We start from the raw sequence: 23,963 nt of genomic DNA, 5'->3' as shown, positions 1-23,963 counted from the left end.
AATGTACCTCTGAAATATTAAACTATAATATTGTGGCTTTCTATTTCGCTAATTTTCTAACTTGAAGATAAAGTTTTTCCCTCGTCATTTTTACCTTTTCTCCGAGCGGTTGCGTGAAATTAACAAGGCGTTTTTGATCAAAACACGACCGAGCGAAGGGTCTCGGGCGATATCTCTTTTACGCAGGCGCAAATTTAAAATGTACCGCCAGAATCAAAAAGAGGAACAAATTTCCTTTGTTTTGATATGTAAAGTGTCGAACAAAAAGCAGATTTACCTTCGTCAAATGGCGTTTCAAAACAGCTGTATCTTCCTCCTTTTGATATTTCCTGTTTTGTAAGCGTGAAAGCAGTAGGAGAGGGATCGGGAAACTTAGAAAGCGCTTCGGGAATTAATCTGCCATCGTTTACTTACAAGATAAACAAGTAAGATTTGTGAAGTTCGTTGAAGTTTGAAGTCTAAATAATTGCCTTTTTAAAGCTTGTTTGCTGGATTTTTCGTAAACTTCCCTGATTAATTTTTCGTTTCAGCTTAATAGTCTATACTATTTCAAAGCAATGTCAAGACGAAGACGGAGAACCATGAGTCGGTCCTTTAAACAATCGTAAACAAAGTGTTTGAGCAATCAGGTATACGAGGTGTAATAATCAATAGCCGCATATCAGAAGTCTTCAGGAAGAAAGTATTCTGTCTTCAGAAAGCTGTCAAGAAAGCTAATAATCGTGGCGGAAGGCAATTAAACGGGCCCTCGGTATCGATTTAATATCATATCGATCTCAATATCATGCAGTTTTGTATCTTTCTTCCGTGGATTCGCCTCTCTAACGAGGGTGTATGTTGAGAATTCGTTGCAAAATCGCTTTGTTTTTTTAATTTCCCTCTTTGACCTGTCTGCCATTTTGAAAATTCGCAACGGAGAGCATGCGCATTACGTGGGGTTAGTGGTTGCGTACACCTGGAACCGAGAAAAACAAATGTTCGTCGCACTGGGGAAAGAGTTTGATATGTTTATTCCAATTTTTGCTGCTTTCTTTTCTAATATTCTCAGGAGGAGGTAATGGTTATGTACTCAACAATTATTTTGTTTTTCACGCAAAAATTATATTCTAATATAATAGACACGAAACAATGTTGACCTACGTAAGGCTTTTGAGTAAAACGAATTCAGTAAAGTTAATACAGTAGTTTAAGTATTAACAAACCACTAAAATCTGGTTTAATTTTTGTGTTTTCAAGCCTTTTGTAAGGTTTAGTTATTAAGAATACCTTCCATATTTCAAGAATGAATTTGATGTAGCATCTGAAGGGATCCTTGTCACATTTAAAAAAATATCGTACAGAGCTTAAAAATACGACTAAAAGAGGGGAAAGGGTATACCTGACGAACTTCTGGAGAAATACGTGTCTGAAGTTATCTGCTCCAGTAGAGAAGGATGACTTCCGGCTTTACAAAAGCTCAAGAACACGCTGATGTGGAAATGTCACATTCAAAATCACATCGCCAAAAAAACATTAAAGTATATCCTGGCCAGAACTGATCTTTGGAGACAGAAGTTTAAAATCGCTTGCAGATGGCGGGAGTGTCATGCGAGCATGTCAATACTTCATTTTTTAACTGGTCACTTGCCTCTTGTGCTATGCACCCTGCGCGAAGCTTGTCGACTCTTAAATGCAGAAAAATCTCTGCCAATTGGCTATGAGTTAGATCTCTGAAATATGGTAGTAATCATGTCTTGGAATAAAGAGATCATCTGTTGAAGAATAAGTTAATTCGTAACACCCTGTATGTAAGGAATAACAGCAAAACCAGTCGCTGGTTCCCTTTCATCAAGAGCGTTACTATATGTAACTGGTTTTTGGTGGTTACGGAGAAAAGTTTTTGTATAGCCATTTGCCCATTTGGATTTTAGTGAAGAGCGAAACAACGTCGAAAGATACTAATTCTTCACAAGCGTTAAGAGTTTTATCTTTTATGAAATCCGCAAATTCGCAGGAATTTTTGACAGTGTAATCAGTATTCCCAACAACAGGCGTCAAAATTCTCGCAAGATAACCAGAAATTGCATAAGTCGGAGAATTAACAAAAGACACAATGGGTCTCAAAGGAATTCCCGGTTTATGAATTTTAGGTAAGCCATAAAAACATGGACATAAGTCGTCACTACTGTCTAACATTTTGTACGAAGATTCACTAATTTTACCAGCTTTCTGCAAATCAAGCAACATTTTTTTTAACTTTCTTTAAGGTTTTACTGGTAGGATCAGAGTTTAAGACAGCAAACGTACTCTTGTCATTAAGCAGAGTCAAAGCTTTGTCGTGATATTGCTGTTTGTCCATAACCACAACACAATTGCCCTTGTCAGCAGATAATACGAGCCTGTCCGGATCCTTTTTGAGAGCTATAAGTGCATTGAAGACATCCTTTTGAATGTTTTTGGGGGGAGGTTTAGATCGTGACGATGGTGGTTTGCTTCCTGACGCTTATTTGCACCTCGTCAGAAAAAAAAAAGCCGCTTATTAGTGATCATATAAAAGGACCTCTTGTTACAGCGTCTAGATCAACCCTGATGAAGGTACTAGACAGGAGTGTCGAAACGTTTGGTCTATGAATTGTAACTTCGGTTACATACATTAAATCTGCAAACCAGAGTAGCATCAAACTATGTCTGATTGTCCAGCTGGTTGCCGTGTGAACTTTAATGTATTAGATAAGAAGGCATTTGCTTACCTTGGCTCCTTTGATCACTGAACCAGTCGGCCTACGGTTGATGAAGTTCGGGATCTTTTGGTCGGTAACGGCCCATGGAAGCGCGCTTGACAAGGTGATACAAGATGTCCTACTGATTGCGCCACTTCCAAACCATTGATTTGGAAATTCCGTATTCCCTCGCTATCTCTCGATTGTTGTTAACAGCTTCAGCTTCAATTACGATTTTCAACTTAAAGTTGAGATCGTAAGAATGACAGCGAGTGTTTGGCATGATTGTGCTGAATGTCGGACTTCGCAAGATAATGTTCACCAGGTGAAGTAATTTTGCGACTACTGATTTTGTTGATCGAATTGTTTTTATACTTTAAAACCATGTTTCCCGAGAGGGAAGGCTAAAAATTAATGTGTACCGAAAGGTTACATTAAATGTGTGACTTTTTTTGCCTTTTGTTTATCACTGTGATTAAATGTGTGACATTTTTCGGCTTTTGTTTATGTGTGTGACCTTTTGCTTTTGTTTAATCAAGGCTTTTGTTTGTGCGCGTGGTCGCGTGTGCGACAATTCTGCTTTTGTTAATTAACGGTAAACTAAAATCAATACGCGACTTTTTCGTTTTTTTGTTAGTTTATGAAAAAATTTCCAATAAACTTGACCGATCTTTACTCCTCAAACAACGATGTGCCTTATAACCAAGTATTTTAGCAATATTTTCAGTTTGAAAACATACAATAATGAAATTGCTTCAATGCCTGCTTATGGCAGCTTTTGTTGGATTGGAAATAAAACAGTCGTTGTATATGTGTATGTGCTGGAAACTGTTGCAATGGACCTTCAAAGGGTTTTTTATTTGATCTATATTAAATTTTAATTTCTTTGTCAACAGTCAAAAATAATCATATAGTATCACCTTTTTTTTCCTCCTCACCTTTAAATCTTTGAAAAATCATTTAATCTTCTATTTGAGAATTGTTAAGAAATAGAATTTATTTGAATACAAATAAGGATTTACACTGTTTAGTAGTATCATTTGTGGCTCTAATGAAACAAACGATGTATTTTCACAGTTGTTAGCTTCCAATATTTGTTGGAAAGTTAGAAAAAATTTTGGTATGTATGAAATGGAAGCATCATACCATGGAAAATGCTTGAACAATTTTTATCCACTTGTTGCGTTGATCAAAAAAATTCACTAGTTCACTAGGCTCACATGTTAATTTTTGTTTGATGCAATAAATCTCATTTGTGCACACTTTCCATGGAATAATCTCTGTTTGTTACAGATTGAAAAATATTTCTTGGGCCCCATACTGTTTCTTAATTTTAACTTCTTTTCGCATGAGCATGATAAATTAAAGATTTTCTAAATACTGTGGAAAATGGCATCTAAAACAAATGTTAGCCCAGTTTATTGTAATGTCAGTTGTTGTTAGGTTACTGTTTACTTTCCTTCACCATTCCACTTCTTCTTCCCCTTCTCTTTTTTATTATTTTTCTTGTCCACATCTATTTTATGAAAAAAACAATACTTGGTTTGAACAAGTTTATTAAAAATACTGCATAAGTTCTATAACTGTATTAGAAAAGGTCTCTCTGAAGTGACAATACTAAACCAAATCATAGTAACATTGCAAAATTATGAACATCCACTTAACTGGAAATGGTCAAAGGAAAAACAGTTTGCTAACCAGACATCATTTCTTATTGCTTAGACTTTAACAGGAAAGTTGTATTTCAAGGAGGCTATGGTGTCACTTTTCCAACTTCCTACAAAGGGGAAAGACTATTCACTGTGTACAGTTGCATGACATTTTGTGGAATCATAGCATTATATAAGAAAAGAAAATACTACCGTAGACACTTACCGTATTTCTTCACCTACAAGCCGAGCGATTTTTCAGTATTTGACACCAAAGTTTGAAAATTTTTTCACAAGAAACGGGGTTCGGCTTATAGCCGCGGGTTTGGAATTCAAAACAATTACAAATTTTAATGTTAATGCGAAATGACCATAAATTTCGTGACTGCAGCGCTCTTTACGTGATGTGCTTTTAAATTGACATGATAACAACGTATTTCTGACCACCAATCAGATTCTTTGCTTCCCATGCATTGAAAGACGATCTCACTCAACTCGGCAAAAACTCTCCTCATCGCACATTACTAATGAAATATTTGGTCTCTCTGCTGTGAAAGTCACTCCATCGCTTGCTCGTCTAGTTCGGGACGCTTGGGAGTGAAACGGCCTATTTTTGCACGTTTTGCCGAAATCTTAAGCTTGCCAGAAAGAATAGTCGCCGAGTCTCGTCTCCAGCGTCGCACCACGGACTCGCTAAGTCCATAATCTCGAGCGATTTCCGAGCTGTTTTCTACAGCTTCGTCTTCCGCGATAACTTTTATCCTGAAAGCTATAGTTTACAAAAAGCGGCGTGCTTCTGACATGATGAGAAAAATAACAATGACGAAAGAGATACTCGATTGAAATGTTTGTCAGGCTACAGTAACTGTTGTGTTTCTGCAGTCGCGTAGTAGTATTTACATCTTCACTGATTCGCCTTTTTTTCTTTTGGGTTTATTCTCATTCATTAGCTTTTGTGTTCATTGAGCCATTTCCCAATTTTTTCCGTGAGATCCGCACACTCAAATGGCCGGTTATAATCAAGAATTTCGCTCTCGGCTTATAGCCGATGGTTTTGCTTTTTCTTTTGGATAACACGAGTCTGTTGGAAGGTCTCTAACTTTTAGGGTGTCGGCTCATAGCCGAGGTCGGCTTATAGGTGAAGAAATACGGTACCTAGTATTTGATCACTGGGAGACAATTTGTCCCCTTAGCAAAAATTTTGGAGGACATTTTCATTTTTAGGGGGACAGACAAATTAATTTTTATTCGACATTTTCTCTTTTTACATTCATACAGGCAAGCCGACAAAAACATTTTTTTTACTTGATCCTTGTAATACAAGAAAAGTGATACAAAAAAGAAAAGTTATGTTATTGATGTCAAATTTCTTTTTCTCGTCATATTTAAACAGAGGATCAATGACTATGCTTTATACTTCTCAAACTCATTAATAATTCATGCTGAGAAAACAAAGGAAATTACAACCGTGAAGGAGGTTTGGATATGTGATCTTAATTATCATAAAATCTGGTGAACTTTTGCTTTGATTTTCTCCAAGAATTATTAATGGTTTGAGAAGCTATATCAAACATTCGAAAGGGTGTTTCATCCGATATCCAAACACCTTGAAGTTGGTTAAAAAAAACTCGGCTGCGCCTCGTTTTCTCAACCACTTCTCGGTGTTTGGATATCGGATGAAACACTCTTCCTCGTGTTTGATATATTACTTCAAAACATTACACAGCAGAATCTCGTTCCGGCATCGCCTTGTAAACTTCAATTCCTTTCTTAATCACTGGTAAACGTAAATGTACTAATTCTTCAGTTGGTTCTAGCCCAAACATCAAGGGCTGTCGAAAAGAGTTGTTGCAGAGTTGAGGTTCTAAAATTTGTACACCCTTCTGCCGTTGCAAAGGGGTTTGTCTTCTTAGATTTCCGACAAAAATAGCAGAACATCGCCTCTTTTTCATAGCGCAACCATGTGTGATCTCGCAACCAAGTTTTCAAGAAAGTTCGTGATTTTTTCGGTTTCCTTCGATCCTCATTCGTTTCTTCCTGATTAATACACTGTTCTTCTTCTGCATCATTTTTCTCTGATTCACTCTGGCTTCGATTCCGAGCGAAAAAGCTTTCTAATGTTCGAACACGTTTTCGATGTGACATGTTACTGCGCTTTTCACAAACATGCGAATTTTGAAGTTCAAATGCCAACTGACGATTGGGTTTTGTCGCTGCCGTCAATCATCTTAACGGAACTCTTAGGAAACAAAATTTTACTTTCACAGGTTCAAAAGGGTCATGGTTTGTGATTTGTCATTGGTGGATTTTAATCCGTTTCGCGTGTTTCTGTGTTTCAAGGTTCGTTGCTTGTGATCGTAATTATGATTGAGGGCAGCGAAAAACGTAATTGTGAAGGCGGCTTTTGAACTTTTGAGTTCGCATGTTTGTGAAAAGCGTAGTAAAGATTGCCACGTGCGTTCACCACGCTTGGTTGAGCATGAGACGTACGTGTTCAGTAAAGTGTGACTGAAACGTGACTTTAGAATGAACTTTAAACGTGCAAGAAAATATACTTTCCACGTTCTGTTTTAGCTTGCAATTTCTGAACCGAGATAAAACTCTTCGTGTGTGCTTCCTTTCGAGTTTTTTCCCTATATTTTGAAGGGGACAAATTGTCCCCTTGACCGTTTTTTTAAGGGACAATTTCAATTGCAGTGCGGGATTGGCGCAATGGCGCGGCCTGGCTCAAACCCTGAATGCTATGCGTGCAAGAGTTCCTTTTTTTTTAGGGTGGGTGGATTACTTGAAAAATTGTGACTGATGTCTACATTCTTACAAAAGGAGAGAAGAATATTAATGTGGGAAAGAACGAAAATGTCGAATTACCTCACTCGCAGGTATTTTGTGGTGGATTATGTGTGTTTTGCGAATAAATGTAACCAAAAATAAACTGTATTGGTGCCACGGATACCTGTTAGTACAAAATGCAGACAGCAGACTGCAGACCGGATACAAAATATAGACTGCAGACTGCAGAGTGGGTACAAAATACAGACTAAGAATCTGAAGAGTTCTTACGTCTGGTATATAATAACATGCCATCTTACAGCTTATCGAGCGTCACGCAATCGCTTTTCTGCAATCCGCCTTCACGATTATTTGCACTATTGTGGAATATTCCTGGCCCATTTCTTGATGAAAATCGATCGCAATATTATTTCAAGCCTTCAATATAGTCTTCTTACTTTGCGCACGAGTTGGTTGATGTGATGTCTGTACAGATTTTATCAACGTAATAAAAGTAGATGATGTGAACAACAGTGATGGTAAAGCAAGCTTAAAACGGCAGAAATCGCCAGAAAATACAACGGATACACAGGGTATGAGTAAGTTTTATTGATTTTACGAGAAAAATGTTCATATTTCGAAATATGTATCGTTGTAAATCGACCATACTTCGTTCCCTGTACTATTCCTTATAACGTGCAGTTCCTCTCGTAACTTAACACCGAGTCACACAACGCGTGACGCGTTCATGAATTAATCGTTGGCTTTTTCTCGAGACGTGAGCTTGGGCCGCTTGTGACAAGACAATTGCGTAAACAATATTTAACATAACAACATTATACACAAAAAAAACACAGGGTTTTGGATCACGTATTTATTAAAAAAGAATATCCATACAACTACAATGAAAACAAACATAAGATTCACCTTTCTGATCGTGAAATTAATACCATTTGTACTGTTATCGTAGCTACGTTCCTTGCCATCAAGTGAATCCAACATGTCGTCTTTCTTCACAAGCAGTTTGCATCCCATATAGTTATGTTCTTCAGTCTCACGGTAGTAGCGTTGTTCAATAGATTGCATAGAGTATATGCAATTTGGTTTCAGATTTCAGATTTTGCTTTTTACAACAAGTGAACGTTTTTCAACTAAGACATCGGCATACTTAGCATACAAGGCATTCAAGGCTTTCATGGCTTTCAAGCGTTCGCGACTCAATCCGTTCCAAATTACCGCTCAATAACATCTTTTTGCGTGGATTGGCCGCGAACAATACGACTTGTGTATACGTCTGTAAGTATTTTGAGCGTTTGCGCCGTGATGTTCCGGGTGATCGTAATCCAAACACGTTGAAATGCAAAACAACTGACAAAAGAGTTTTACACGCAAAAATCCCGTGGCTCGTCATGACAACGTCAATCATCATCAAGATAACACGCGTGATCAGCATGTGAACACTTCATTGGATCACAGTTAGTTGTCGTCATGGTGTTAAGATCCCAATGACCACTGGGTACTATTGCGCAATTTTTCCATTTTGTGGCGGAGGAAAAAAAGAAAAAAAGACGACAAAAAACAAAGGCATTTTATGACTGGGCTACCACAGGTATCCCAGTAAAAAAAAAAAAGGCGACAAAAAAACAAAGGCATTTTATGACTGGGCTACCACAGGTATCCCAGTAACAATTCGCGCGCAAACTATTGCTGCAGTAATAGATGTACAAAGTTGTTAAAATTATTGTGTGAAATAGAAGACGCCAGCTTCAGTAAGAATAGACAGGAAATTTGTTAAAGTACTGGTGTAGACATATGTTAGCAGTTGGTTGAGGTAAGACTTTTCAAGCCCTACGGGAATTGAGTGATCACTGTGATCCCGCCGATAGGCATGGTTGATAGGTGGCGTGTAACGCATGCGTTAAGCACATCGAGCCCAACGGCAACTTGTGACCGAACACCCTCTGACGGTTCTGCCGAGTCAAGATGTGGCCGAAATGGTTTACAACTATAGTCCCACTAATAATAATGATAAGCGTCACTTTTGCAAAGCCAAACATTGTTATATTTGTTGTGGATGATCTCGGTATCTCAGATCTCGGCTGTTTTGGCAATGACACGATTAAATCTCCGAACATCGATCGGTTGGCTGAACAAGGAGCTCGCCTGCGACATGATGTCACGCCAGATGCAATCTGCACACCAAACAGGGCTGCACTGCTAACAGGAAGGTATCCCATTCGATCAGGACTGGCTTCAGATGAGGGACAAGACCGAGTGTTCCTTCACACGGCAGCATCTGGCGGTCTGCCCCAAAATGAGACTACACTTGCTGAGATAGCGTCTGCCGCCGGTTACATAACAGGTTGGTGTGGTCTTGTGTCTCCTGATTAGGTTAAACTATTTTTTTTCTTCCATGAATTTTTACTGTCACGGGTGTCCTTCGAGAAAAAATTCGTACGCGCGCTAGTTTTTCTAAAATCTTAGCAAATTAAATGTCAGAAGAAAGCGTTGTGAATATAATTTAAGAGCTAATGTCAGCATGCATCAAACAAACAGCGGCAAGTCACCCAAATTTGTTTTCACTCCTACTTTCATATTTTATAGCCCAATATGTTCTAATAATTGTGGTGTAGTTTTTTTTGTAAAAATTTATTTTAGTTTTCGAGAAATAATTTTTTTCGTTCGACCGCTCAAATATGCAAATTTTCTCCGTGAATATTACCCGAGTTGTGTGACCTCATGAAACGAATGTACTTGACCTACGGTATTTCTGTGAACATAATCCTTTGTTTTATCATCTAAACTTAATTCCCTGTCGTTATTGAAGCTGGCAAAGAAATATTTATTTTTTGGTGAATATTTTTGTCCGACATACTTTTCCTATGTCGAAAAGTAGCATCAAAACAAAGACAGTTTTAACAATGACCGATATGACAGAATCTACTGAGCTTCAAGATTTTAAAAGACCAAAGAATGGTTATAAAGTTACTGTAAAAATTTCCTTGTGTATTTGTGTTGTTCTATCTTGAGACGAACTCAAAGTTCGGCAAAATTTACTTGATAGCGACTATGGAATATACATGGTACGGATGGTGCGCCTAGTTGTTGCCACCGTTAACTGGCATAAATCACTACAATTTGCAAAAAATCAAACATAACAATCTTACCTTGTTTATTTATGATTTTATTAGCCGTTTCGATTTTTATAATACGTCTGGGTATTACTTTTTGACAGGAGCCCAGGTTTTGCGTTCTGTTTTCCCCTCCCTCTTTTTAATCATAAGCTAGTCACGCAATAATTGATACCGATCATCAAGATTTCCCGGGAAAAGTAACCAATTGCGGATACCTTAATTTTTTTTTTTATCTCGATCGCACAGCGAAGCGTGAAGGAGGACGACACAATAATGAGCAAATTTGCCAAAGGCAAAGGAAAAACCCGCGGCAAAAATGGAAAACCGAAAAATGTGCTGAGGAGCAAGACAACGAATTGACATACAGCTTCTAAGATTACGATTCGAGGCGATTGTTTATGTTTTTGTATCAAGGCTGATACTTGCATAAAGAAAAGGAAACCTCGTTTTGTACATCATATTTGGCAAATTTTGGTTTGATGATGACTTCTTTTTTTCGAAATCTGGACGCCAGCGTGGAGCTCGTCCAGTACCAGCCGCTTTCACGAAGGAATTTTTTTCTTTTCCTGACAGAATGGTACTCTTTCTTTCTTTGGGTCTGGTTTTTTTTTTAGTCTTTTTTTTTACCAAGGACTTTCTTCCACTTTAGTTTTTCCACGATCAAATATTTTTTTCAAAAACATAGAACTTTCATGTGTGAATTTTGTAAACTGTGTGATATAAATTAAACATGAAAATCATGCCTAATAGAGCGCCAACATGAGTGGTTGCCGCGAAAATTCCCCCAGGGGATTCGCCCAGGTCCGAGATTGTGACACCTTTCTGGTTTACTAACTTCTATTTAAAAATACGTTTTTCTAAATAACTTGGGTGCTTTTAGAGATTTCAGAATTTTTTTCATGGAAACGTTCGGTTGAATGTTTGAATTCAGTTTAGTCATGACCTCATCACGGTATATTTTGTTCTAAATAGAAATTTGAACATGTATTTTACGTGGTGTTTAGTTTTCCTTGCGGCACGAAACGATTTTCCTTTTCCATTCTTACATGTAATTGTATTCTATGTTGGTAAAATTGTTGAGTGCTTATGTCTTTCTGTGGTTGGACTACTCGACTACGCCAACATGGTGCCAACATCTTGCAAAGCCACATAAACCGAAAACCTCTCTGAAGAAGTCAGTTTGTTTTCTCTTCTTTTGATCGACTTATGAAACATGCTATTGCGTGAAGCGTCCGTTGAAATCCTATCTGCTACTTATTTAGTCTCGTCGCTGCCATTGTTTGGTGTCGTCACGCAACTCGCATTCTCCGGAAGATAGGGTCAGAGAGCGCGTTGCGTGACGAGACTAAACAACGGCTGAGTAGGAGACGATTACTTCCCAAGACGATGCTAGTTAAAGGTACCTTTCCTGACAAGGCCCTCCGCAACTTTTTCTGTTTATTACTTTTATTGGTGAGCCCATAGTAATTGTCGTTTGCAGTTTTCGTCGTGCGGATTTGATGTCAACAGATGCGTAACATGGTTGCATGTTTGACTGTTTCAGCTGTACTAAATAATAGACTGATTTAGTAAGAGGACGGGAATTCCCCTTCAGAACGGGAAAGCGCGCGGAAAGTCTGGACACGACTCTATTTCGACTTCCGGTGCCGTTCTCCCCAAGCTCAGCAGTTAATATCAATTTACTCCTATTTTTTTCTGTTCGACAGGTATTGTGGGAAAGTGGCATTTAGGACTCCATAAGTCGTCAGGATCCGATTTCCATTTCCACCCTTTGAAGCAAGGTTTTGATTATTTCTATGGGCTGCCTCTCACTAACTTACGAACCTGTGAACCCGGCCAATATCTCATAAACATTGTTTACCCAGCCCTGAAACCGTTCAATGTTCTTGCTTCTGGGGTAGTCATTGGAGTAACATTGTACATCCTGTACCTGGCTGGTGTACTTAACAAGATTACCTTCCTGTCCTTGCTTACCCTCGTTATTTTGATCTCCTCTGCACAGGCCGGTTGGCTTTTAATACTCTCCAGATTAACGTGCATTGTTTTGAAAGACTATGAACTTGTAGAGCAACCTGTCCTTTTAGAAAACTTGACAGCAAGGTTTACAGATGAAGCAGTAGGTTTTATCCACAGAAACAAAGACAGTCCTTTTCTCCTGTACATGTCGTTTGCCAAAGTTCACACCGCTTTGTTTACTACCAAGCCGTTTGTCAATCACAGTGTTCATGGTCGTTATGGTGACAATGTAGAGGAAATGGATTGGAGCGTGGGTCAGATCATGGCTGCTGTGGAGGAACTGGGACTGAGAAAGAACACGTTTGTGTATTTCACATCAGACAATGGTCCGTACATTGAAGAAGTTAGTGATACTGGTGAATACCATGGTGGATGGAGCGGAATCTACAAGGGAGGTAGGAGAAACACAGGAACTCTTGTCATTAATTTCTTGAAACTAGGACAGGATTATACGAGATCACTTTATCTTCATATAGGTCACGTGTTACATTAGTACAAGTAAGGGAGGGGGGGTACACGAAAACAAGTTATGTTTGTTTTTTAAAGATGAATGGATGACATTTTCTCCCCAGGCATGCTGGAGGGGAGGGGGGATGGGGGAAAGGGAGAATGGTTAGGTTTGGGGAAAAAAGCGTCAAAAAGGAGAGGAAACAATTGTGAAGTAACCTTCGTTTGCATTTTTTAGTAAGATTGCGTATGTCAACGCCAGTTGTATCATTCAAACTGAACACAGGATGATTAAAGTTGGATAATGTTTTTTTTTGTTTTCCTTAGGGAAAGGACAGTGTTGGGATGGTGGTGTCAGGATGCCTACAATAGCGTCATGGCCAGGTCACATTCCAGCTGGGATCTCAATTGATCAGCTCACCAGTTCTATGGACTTATTACCTACAGTTGCCAAACTAACTGGCGCAGATCTTCCACAGGACAGAATTATTGATGGAAAAGATCTCTTACCACTATTGACCAACCAGACACAAAAATCCTCTCACGAGTTTGTTTTCCATTATTGTGGAAATCTGGTCCATGCTGTTCGTTATCATCCAAAGGACAGTGGCACTGTATGGAAGGCACACTTTATGACGGCTAAATGGAGCGAGGGAACTGAAAGCTGCCGCGGAAGGGGTATCTGTTGGTGTCATGGAAATCTAGTAAATGTCCATGATCCTCCTCTGCTTTTTGACATAACAGATGATCCATCAGAAAGCTCCCCCATTGCTCCCAATAATCCAGAGTATATAGAAGCCATGAAATACATTCACCCTGCAGTTAAACAGCATAACGACAACATTGACAGGGTCCCAGAGCAGCTGGTTTGGTCGAAGAATCGTGTTCATCCTTCATTGCAGATGTGCTGTAATTTTCCTTACTGCACCTGTGAAGAAACTGATAAAAAAATTAAACATTATCCTAAGGATGTTTGAAGTAGGTGACAAGACAGTTTGAGCATGATGAAGGAAAAAGAAAAGTTGATTTCGACCACGGTCCAAAATGTTAGACAAGAGAACATTTGCAAGGGATGAGGTATCAGAAGCTATACTAAGCTATATAACACGTAATGTTACTGAACAGGTACTGAATGATTGATTTGATGGTATTTGATGGGGTTGCACAATCTGGAAAACACGGGACAATGCTTTTAGAATAATTTGCATCAGCAAAATAACCACTCATCATTCCCTCCAAGACCTTTCAGTCATGCAATGTTTAGAGATAAAAACGTTTGTTGTTTTTTTCTTGCGTTAGGGCAATTTTCAATTGAATGTCGAAAGTCATCCGAGATTGGTTTGGGTTTAGTTAACTTCGCTCTGTGATTGGTCCAGAAAACATACGTCAACCTCTCAACCAATAGCAATAAGATGTAAATCGCGGCTTAGTTATTCGTGTTTTCGCGCGCTTTCGGCAGTTTCATTATTTTCACTTTGAATTCTCGTTGGTTAAAGGTAATGTAAACCTTTGTTCTGATTGGTCACTGGGATTACTTTGGTTTGGGTTTGTCTTCGCTCAATTAAAAACTGCGTTAATACTGTGCGAGAATCAAAGCGGCTGGAACAAACCACAAATTCTTGTACGCAGGTTCCTCCACTACGGACGTTGGAGATCGGGTTCGGCACGAGGGCACGCAACGCATAGTTTACATTGACCAGACAAGCTCATGTGAGAAAAAAAAAAGCTGATCGTGATTCAATTTTTCTTTTTCTACAATGGTTCATGTTTAGCAGAAACATCATTTATGGGCCGGTTATTTGTGCGAGTTCTATCCCAAACCACGGTTTTACGCAACCAGTGGGCCTCAGGCTTTCTCAATAAGAGGGTTAATTCAATCAAATAAATGTCTTTACACTTTAACTTTCGGCCCTCTGACACTGTATGCAAAAATAAATATTCAGATAAAAGGTTCGCGGTATTGTCAAAGAACGGTTTAACTTTGTTTGAAAACAGGCTCTATAGGTTTCAAGAAAAAAAGATTTTAACAGTTTTAAACGTTTTCTTAAGTACCCTGGTCTATCGGCCACTCATGTTTCACTTGCAGACAATGAAAGTGTTGTTTGTCCTTTCCGTATTCCTGCGATTTGTATTCGTAAACAAGAGCGTCGATCAAGCTTAAATCGCCTACTTCATTTTCAACTTTTCAAATGAGTGTAGTGGGTTTTAAGTCTACGAAAGCACGACATTAATTCGCAACATCATTTGTATTTAGACGAAACTGTTATATCGTATTATTATCAGATTTTTGTCTGTGTATGTGCTCTTTCATCTCTGAAATTTAGTGTGAAAGAGCTTTTACCATAAACAAAAAGAGCTGAATTGTCTGTCGTCAAAGTCGAGAACTGGGACCTTACTAGTTATGGCGTAGCCTTCGCTCCAATCTCGAGGCCTTACTTTCATGACGAGCTTTGCGCACCGAAAACATTTATGAAAATTAGGCTGAGGCAGATTTGAGATCCGCCTGGCAATCATTAATTGTAAGAGAAGAACTGACTTCGCGCCCATAGTTCGATGAAGGTAGTAAGTAAAGCCTTTATACAGGCCCAAGTGGCCCATGAGGCCGGTGCTTAACTCCGGTTTTCTTAGCATGAAGCGGCTAGGAGTATTGCTACTCCCCCCTGGATGGAATGCTAGTCCATCGCAGGGTTACCCCCAGCACATTTGCTGGTACCCATTTGTACACCTGAGTGAAGAGAAGCGCTGTGAGAGTAAAGTGTCTTTCCTAAGAACACGACACAATGACCCCGGCCAGGGCTTGAACCCGGACCACCCGATCCGGAGTCGAGCGCACTAATTAACCATGTGGCCACCGCACCTCTACATCGATGAAGGTATTGCGGATGAATTTTCGGTAATTACTTTTTTGGCACTTTTCGGCGTCCAAATATGGCATGGCGAATTCAGCAGACCTTTCTTGTCATAATATGAATGTTTTCCAGATAGGGACACGCGTTAATGTCAGCTTCACTCGCGTGATTGCATTTTTCAAGGTTAAACCCTCGCGTGGAATTAACAACTCGTGTTTACTTTAAAGTGCACAATGTAAGCCAAAGAAATGCTACAATTTGACTCAATGATCGAAATATTTTTCAAAGAATATTAAAGGATCGACACCGACCTTAAGCGTCGGCTTCACTCGCGTGGAGTCAACTATTTTCCCTTTGCTCTGACGAAGGGCTTACGCTCGAAACGTCAGCTTTTTTACCCTTTACGGTGGCCAATTTACGTTTTCAACTCAGTTGTTAACACTAAATTACCTGCTATTTTCCCTAGCCCCTAGCGAAACATACAATGCAAATTTGCTGACCCATTCTATTGAGACACACAACTCGACAGTGGCTCAGAGTTAAAACGGATGAGTTTTCCACCAAAACCATGTATACTTCTATTTTTAAACGCTAACAAAAATGTAGTAATGGTATTTCCCTCCGGAAGATAACACCGCAAACAACAGCAAGCTCTAACCGCGATGAGAACATTCGTGCATCTCACAGCGCAACAGAACTCGTTTTTTTTTCCCCCCCGATTATATTGGCCTGTAAAGAAATATATTACGGAATTTAGCGGCACATAATTGGCTAAATGCTAAATAAGTAATGTACATTAAAGCGATCATTAAAAGAGTAAAATCTTAGAAGTTTTTTTCCTGCCAAGGTTTCCTGACGCGCCGCTGCGAACACTAGTAACTACATGTATTAGGCTGCGAGAAAATAGAGACAAGTCGAAAAAGTTCTTTACTCACAAACCTCTTTTACAGTCTATGACCGATATTACATCTCGTATCTCAAGTTAATTTTCAAGCAAGGGAAGTTATCACAGTGGAGAGTGGAGTTTGAAATGTAAATGCGATGGAATACGTTACAAGAAGAGGTATTTTAGTCGTTGGTAATTTCATTCTTAAATCAATTATTGATTTTAAATGAAACATCCACGAGAATTAGGGGCAGACACCACCAAGACAAAAACAACATCGACAGAATAAAATACAAAATTTCATGCTAAAAACTAGTTTGTTCTAAAATAAAAACGAGTCTAAAATGAACAAACTTCCCAAGAGAGACAGAACCAGATGAAAAAAAAAAAAAAAAAAAAGGAAAGGTTCTGCCTTCAGATAACAACGGCCCAAATAGGACTGACTACCCAAGAGAGGCAGAACCAGGTGAAAAAAAGGGAAGGTTCTGCCTTCAGATAACAACAGCCCAAATAGGACTGACTACCCAAGAGAGGCAGAACCAGGTGAAAAAAAGGGAAGGTTCTGCCTTCAGATAACAACAGCCCAAATAGGACTGACTACCCAAGAGAGGCAGAACCAGGTGAAAAAAAGGGAAGGTTCTGCCTTCAGATAACAACAGCCCAAATAGGACTGACTACCCAAGAGAGGCAGAACCAGGTGAAAAAAAGGGAAGGTTCTGCCTTCAGATAACAACAGCCCAAATAGGACTGACTACCTAAGAGAGACAGAGCCAGGCGAAAAAAAAAAAAGAAAGGTTCTGCCTTCAGATAACAACAGCCCAAATAGGACTGACTACCCAAGAGAGACAGAACCAGGTGAAAAAAAAAAAAGAAAGGTTCTGCCTTCAGATAACAACAGCCCAAATAGGACTGACTACCCAAGAGAGACAGAACCAGGTGAAAAAAAAGGGAAGGTTCTGCCTTCAGATAACAACAGCCCAAATAGGACTGACTACCCAAGAGAGGCAGAACCAGGTGAAAAAAAGGGAAAGGTTCTGCCTTCAGATAACAACAGCCCAAATAGGACTGACTACCTAAGAGAGACAGAACCAGGTGAAAAAAAAGGGAAGGTTCTGCCTTCAGATAACAACAGCCCAAATAGGACTGACTACCTAAGAGAGACAGAACCAGGTGAAAAAAAAGGGAAGGTTCTGCCTTCAGATAAGTTCAAAGCCAAACACCTCTCTTTCACTTGCTAATTGAGTCCTCTCGCTTTACGTTGACAAGCCTATGGATAATTTACGCTTCCCTAGTGAGAATTTTTTAGTCGGGCGACCGACTATAGGTTTATCATAGGGTCTCTCCACAAAGCTCAATCACATGCAATGGGAAATACTGCAGACACGTAATGGAGGCGCAACCTTCTTTCCACCATGTCGAACATGGCGGATTTGTCGAGTATCTTAACGAATGGTGTCATCTTTTTCTACGCTCAAGCATACAGACCCACACACCGTTCGCGGTAGACCCACTCTAAAAGATGGCTTGTGTAATGAGCGTATATTTCGAAACGGGTCGTTCCGCGAATTCAAAATAGCAAGAGAATCAAATGATTTAGCGAAGGTCTCACTGGAATCTATAAAAGCGGGAATCTTTAAAAGCGGGAATCTTAAAAACGGAAAATCTTTAAAAGCCGGAATCTTCAAAACGGGGGATCTCTAATAGCGGGAATCTTCAAAATGGGAAATCTTTCAAAACGGGTATCTTTAAAAACGTAACAACTTTTTTGGCAGATGGCAGTGTCACTCGATTATCATTTCTTTTATCAGCCTGAAAGATAAGTCAGTCATCAGCCCTGTAAGTAATCATGATTGAATACTCTGATCTACATCGTTTTCCGGTATTATCTTCAGGGTTCAAAATAACAACCGGCTGCCGTTTTAAAAGCTTTCCGGAAACGTAAACAAGTAAAAAGTTTCGAAATTTGAAACGTGCTACAGGGAGTATTCTTGTTTACAGAATTCAGCTTTTACGTATTTGTTCAAGCGTGAAACATGCAAGTTTGTGTCCATACCGTCAATTTACCGTGTTTATGTTTCTGCACATACATACTACTTTTAATCAAAATTTATTTTCCGCCAAATCCTGTTTAATGTCGTTTGTATTGCCTTCTCACGCGTTCAAATTAAAGTCGCTGCTTGACAGTACGGATTTCCCATACCTGTAAATGATGAAGCACGACAGTTTGTCTAGACAAAGTTGAATATTTCACGCTCAAACAAACACCGAAAAATTGACCCGTTTTGACTACACTTTGTCAGAAAGGGACTGAGGTGCTCATCATAGCTTTTAGAGGTTAAAAAGTGCGGGTTTAGTGCCTCTTGGGCTGTTCAGCCTCAAAAGGTCCACAGCAGCTGCCACCTGTCAGGGTATTGCACCAAACATATATGACAGTGTGTTAGTTGTAGAATTGGTGCCTCTCAGGGGTGAAAAAAATCTTACGCCATGCACACAAACCAAGACCATGGTACATTTGTATTTCTTTTAGAACCACTGCATACCGTGAGTGGTCAACACTTGTAACAGCGCCTCTACCTGTAGCCCGACTTATGATCTTAGATCGTTTCTTAAGCAAAGCTAGTCATAGGAACAATAATAGAAATCACGTGACAGTAGTAGCGTGACTGAGTCATTCGGTCTTTCAGTCCAATATGTGAAATCGACATTGGTTTAGGCAACCATAGTTGCTAGTTTAAAATCATCGATAATTATGCTGCAGAACTGCCTTAGCTTTATTGTTCTCGTTCTCGTGATGAAAAAAGCATCGGCCAAGCCAAACGTTCTTATATTTCTTGTGGATGACATGGGAATCGGAGATGTGGGTTGTTTTGGTAATGACACGATTAAAACTCCAAACATTGATCGGTTGGCTGAACAAGGAGCTCGCTTGCGACATGATGTGACGCCAGATTCAGTCTGCACACCAAACAGGGCCGCATTTCTTACAGGAAGATATCCCATACGATCTGGACTGGCTGCAAGCAGAGGCCAATTAAGGGTTTTAGTTTTCACTTCGGCTTCCGGCGGTCTGCCTCAAAATGAAACAACATTCGCTGAGATCGCATCTGCTGCTGGCTACAGAACAGGTTAGCAAGTATTCAAAACTATACAGCTTTATGAAAGATTGAACTACCTTTTAAGCGGAAAACAACCTCATTTTAAAGAAATGAGCAGCCACTTTTATTAAACCACTTCGACTACCGATGATATCGCATGAGTTTCTCTGAGTCTCGCTTGCGAGACCTCCATGTAATTTGATCGCGTTTTAAAATGGACCATGCCAGAATTTGGAACTGTGAAGATAAACACATTGGGGCACATTAAGCAGTTTAGAATACCATAACACTGCGGAAAAATATATCACTGACATAGCATCATCTGATGAAAAATTGTCGAAACACCGCCGCACGTAGCTGAACGCATCACAAAGCAATGCTAATTACTCACATTTATTGATTGTGAATTAATTCAATTTACTGCTTATCGTCCGGGTCTAATGGATACGTTTTCACACATCGTATGACTCCTTCTCACCTTACTGTTTCAGTTTTTTAGAACTGGATCGGAACCTTTCTCCTTTAAAGAACTTGTGGCTCCAAGTTACTAGTCCTTAGTTATCGCGTGGGGTTCGGCAGATGTCCAGGGAATCACACGATTGTCAAGGGGACCGGAGAGGGGTCCTTGTAAAGGGATACTAAGTGGGGGGGGGGGGAACTATTGAAAATTGAGAAATATTGTTCGAATACTACAGAGTACAGAGCAGGTAAATTTGGTTGTGATAAAAAGTTAAGTCGTCTGCCCCCCCCCCTCCCCCTCTGCGGATGATATGTATAATGACCGGTTCCTAAGTTAGCCTAAATTTTGTCTCGCCAAAGTCGATTAGAGACATCGAATCTGGGAACGAGAATGATATTTCGAGAACTCAACACAAGGTTACCACTCCAGTCCTCGTCGGGCGATGAGGTTGAATTCTTAGAATTACGCTTGAGGAAATACATTCAATTACCAATGGCGTAGCTTCATTTTCTGCATATTCCCACAAATAGCGTAGATCCATTTTCTGCATATTCCCACAAATAACGTAACTCCATTTACAGCATATAACTACCAACATAATCCTCAATTCCTCCAATCGCTCTGACGAAGGGCTAACGCTCGAAACGTCAGCTTGTAAACCTTTTACGGTGGCCAATTTCCGTTATCAACTCAATTGATAATACTAAATTACCCTGTTATACTCTTACTTACTCCCCCTACATTCACTGGCTGTTTTGTGTCACGATAAAATCGACCTAATTCTTTTATAAGGCTCTGTAATAATCTCATACCCCCCCTCATTGGCAGTCAAATGACAGTCAATTTCATTGTCCCCCTACTGATTGGTGTAGTAAACTCAGTGTGGTTCGGTCCTCGGACGCCATGTTGAATATATTATTGTTGCCTAAGTAACATGTCACTTGAACGTGAAACTGAGCAGCAACTGGTTACTGTTTTGTTTTGGCCTGCGTCAACAAAATTGATAACTATCCCGGACTTTCTATACTTCGTTAGTGACGACTGATTCCCTTATGTTTCCCCTGAAAACCAAGTGATCTTTCCCGACATCCTCCTCCCCTCATTGCCTCCTGCCCACATCTATAACTCACTATTCGTCTTTTTTTTTCTTATCATAGGGGTCATAGGGAAGTGGCATCTTGGTCTTCATTCCTCTTCAAACTCAGACTTTCATTTCCACCCTCTGAAACAAGGTTTTCATTATTTTTATGGTCTGCCATTAAGCAACAGTAACTTTTGTCTCTTCGGCGGTAAGCACCCCAAGTCGCTTACATCTCGAGGACTCACACCAGCAAAAATTCTCATAGCGGCTTCAGTGGTTGCAATAACATCGTTCATTGGCTACTTTGCTGCCTGGTTGAACAAGAGCACCTGTGCGCTTTTGTTAACAACAATCTTGTTACTTAGCATTACTATTTTAAGGTACGACATGATGATAGCTCGATTCAACTGCTTTGTAATGAAAAATTACGAGACTGTGGAACAACCTGTCATTTTGGAGAGTCTGACTGCACGGTTCACAGATGAAGCTGTTAACTTTATCCGTGCAAACCGAGACAGGCCCTTTCTGTTGTACATGTCATTTGCGAAGGTACATACAGCCCTGTTTAATACACCAGCATTTGTCAATCACAGTGTTCATGGTCGCTATGGTGACAATGTAGAGGAAATGGATTGGAGTGTGGGCCAGATTATGGCTGCTGTGGAGAAACTTGATTTGAGAGAAAACACATTTGTGTATTTCACATCTGATAATGGACCTCACTTAGAAGAAGTTAGTAACACAGGTGAATACCATGGTGGCTGGAACGGGATTTTCAAAGGAGGTAAGACTGAAAAATCAGAAGATATTAGCCAAAAGCGCACACACTAGGCGAGAGAAAAACTCTTCTTCGATTTTTTCAAGACATATTCTTATTGTTACCGCTCGCTCATCCACCTCTTCCGTTTTCTTGTTGATGAGAATTGCAAAGCTTGAATGGAAATTTTTTATATGCTGGAAAGTTGCTCACTAGAAAGACAAATGCTAAAAAAATGCCAAAAATCCAAAAAGTTGCTAACAAAATTTCAAAAGCTGCTACCTAAATTTCTTGATGTTTTCATATAGACATTGAGTGCTTTATTCTTCATTCTTCACAATAACTGCTAACCCTTGTCAAGAAACGTATAACTTGAAATCTTTCGGCAAAACTGTCTTTCCGTCAGTTTTGCCGATGGTTTAAATTTGCTGCTCATATGATAAACGGAAATTTTGAAAAATCCCGTGTGTATTTTAAAGCTGTTTCCGCCGTTGTTCCAAAGTGGCCATATACGGTCATTTTCAATCATTTAACAAAGCCTATTTTAATCAAGACCAAACGTGAGTGAAATTTAAGGATATCAATAAGTGTAACGGAACAAAAAACATGGTTCATTTGACGTCTTACCGAACGATAAACTAACCCTATACAGATTGCATTCAATAATTCATCAAAATATAACAAGGAAATTGTGATCGTGACGTTGGTTTACCTTTTTTTATTCTATGTTTTCTCTTACCTCTTATTTCTGATTCCAGTTTACCGCGGTTTCTAGCATTTGGAAACTCGCCCAAATATTCCATTAGACTGACACTTCCAAGTTTCAGGTTTGGATATGGAAGTTTAAACACTACGTTCCAGCGAGAACTCGTTACCATAAAAAGTTAAATCTTCATTTTTTGTTGTCTTTTATAGGGAAAGGACAGTGTTGGGATGGGGGTGTGAGGATGCCTACAGTAGTATCATGGCCAGGTCACATTCCAGCTGGGATCTCAATTGATCAGCCCACCAGTTCTATGGACTTATTACCTACAGTTGCCAAACTAACTAGCGCAGATCTTCCACAGGACAGAGTTATTGACGGAAAAGAACTCTTACCACTATTGACGAACCAGACACAGGAATCTTCCCACGAATTTATCTTCCACTATTGTGGAAATCAGATCCATGCTGTTCGTTATCATCCTAAGGACAGTGACACTGTCTGGAAAGCTCATTTTGCGACGCCAAAATGGACTGAAGGAACAGAATCGTGTATTGGAAAAAGAATAGCTTGTGGGTGCTTTAAAGAGCACGTGAAAATTCAAGAACCTCCACTTCTTTTTGATGTGAGCAATGATCCTTCAGAGAGTTTCCCCATTGCTTCAGATAGACCAGACTACCAACGAGTAGTGAGAGATATTTACCCTGCTCTCCAAGCACATAAGCAAAGCATTGCAAATGTCCCCAGCCAGCTTGGACCCAAGAATTCCTTTCATCCCTTATTGCAAATGTGTTGTAATTTTCCCTTCTGTAGTTGTGAGGAAACTGGAAGAAAACTTGAACATTATCCTAACTAGGTTAATAAACTCAAATTTCCGGATAGATGTTGATCAACTCAGAACTTCTGAAATAGAATCACAGGCAGACCACACTAAACTATGTGTTCGTGGTTAATAATCGTTGACATGAGACGAACAAAATCTATGAGGGTTGTGAATAAAGCTCTGAAAATTGCATATCTTTGTAACATCTCGGTCTGAATATCTCAATAAAGTTAAATCGAAGCGCGGTTTGAGCGAGGGGAAATGTTTATTTCAGTCCTAATCGCCATATATATGGCTTCATCAGCCTGATACTTTCGCCTTTCCCACCAAACAAGGGTGATACTTCCTTAGCTCTTTTCTTTCACCGGCGGATGGACACCATTTTGGATAAAAACAAAGAGCCGAGTACGCAGGGATAAAAATTCGACTTCATCTGTTTTCAAGCCAAATAAAACCTTTGGAATCCTTAAAGTGTCTTTGGTTGCGCGCGTAAGGAGACGGTTGCAAACAGAGTAGCGTCGAAATGGTTGTTGCAACGAAGTGTTAATCCATTTTGAAAAACTGGTGACTATCGCTCGCTTGAGCGTTTCGGCCA

General features: G+C 39.6%; 2 protein-coding genes across 2 annotated transcripts; both read left to right on the top strand.

Moving 5' to 3' along the window:
• The first annotated feature begins 8,978 nt into the window (after positions 1-8,978).
• On the top strand, positions 8,979-13,838 carry LOC113677104 (steryl-sulfatase). The gene is made up of 3 exons (XM_089196779.1): positions 8,979-9,479; positions 11,958-12,662; positions 13,042-13,838. The coding sequence occupies exons 1-3, from the start codon at positions 9,101-9,103 to the stop codon at positions 13,689-13,691; spliced, it is 1,734 nt and encodes a 577-aa protein (XP_089052905.1). The 5' UTR covers positions 8,979-9,100; the 3' UTR covers positions 13,692-13,838.
• Positions 13,839-19,096: 5,258 nt separating this feature from the next.
• LOC113677103 (steryl-sulfatase) lies at positions 19,097-23,612 on the top strand. The gene is made up of 3 exons (XM_027193857.2): positions 19,097-19,574; positions 21,162-21,869; positions 22,758-23,612. Exons 1-3 carry the CDS (start codon positions 19,199-19,201, stop codon positions 23,399-23,401), a joined length of 1,728 nt encoding a protein of 575 aa, XP_027049658.2. The 5' UTR covers positions 19,097-19,198; the 3' UTR covers positions 23,402-23,612.
• The last annotated feature ends 351 nt before the right edge of the window (positions 23,613-23,963 follow it).

Source organism: Pocillopora damicornis, chromosome 2, assembly GCF_964200805.1.
Source record: "Pocillopora damicornis chromosome 2, jaPocDami1.2, whole genome shotgun sequence".
Classification (NCBI taxonomy): domain Eukaryota; kingdom Metazoa; phylum Cnidaria; class Anthozoa; order Scleractinia; family Pocilloporidae; genus Pocillopora; species Pocillopora damicornis.
The sequence above is the reverse complement of the archived record's forward strand: the minus strand, read 5'-3'. Positions and strand labels throughout refer to the sequence as shown.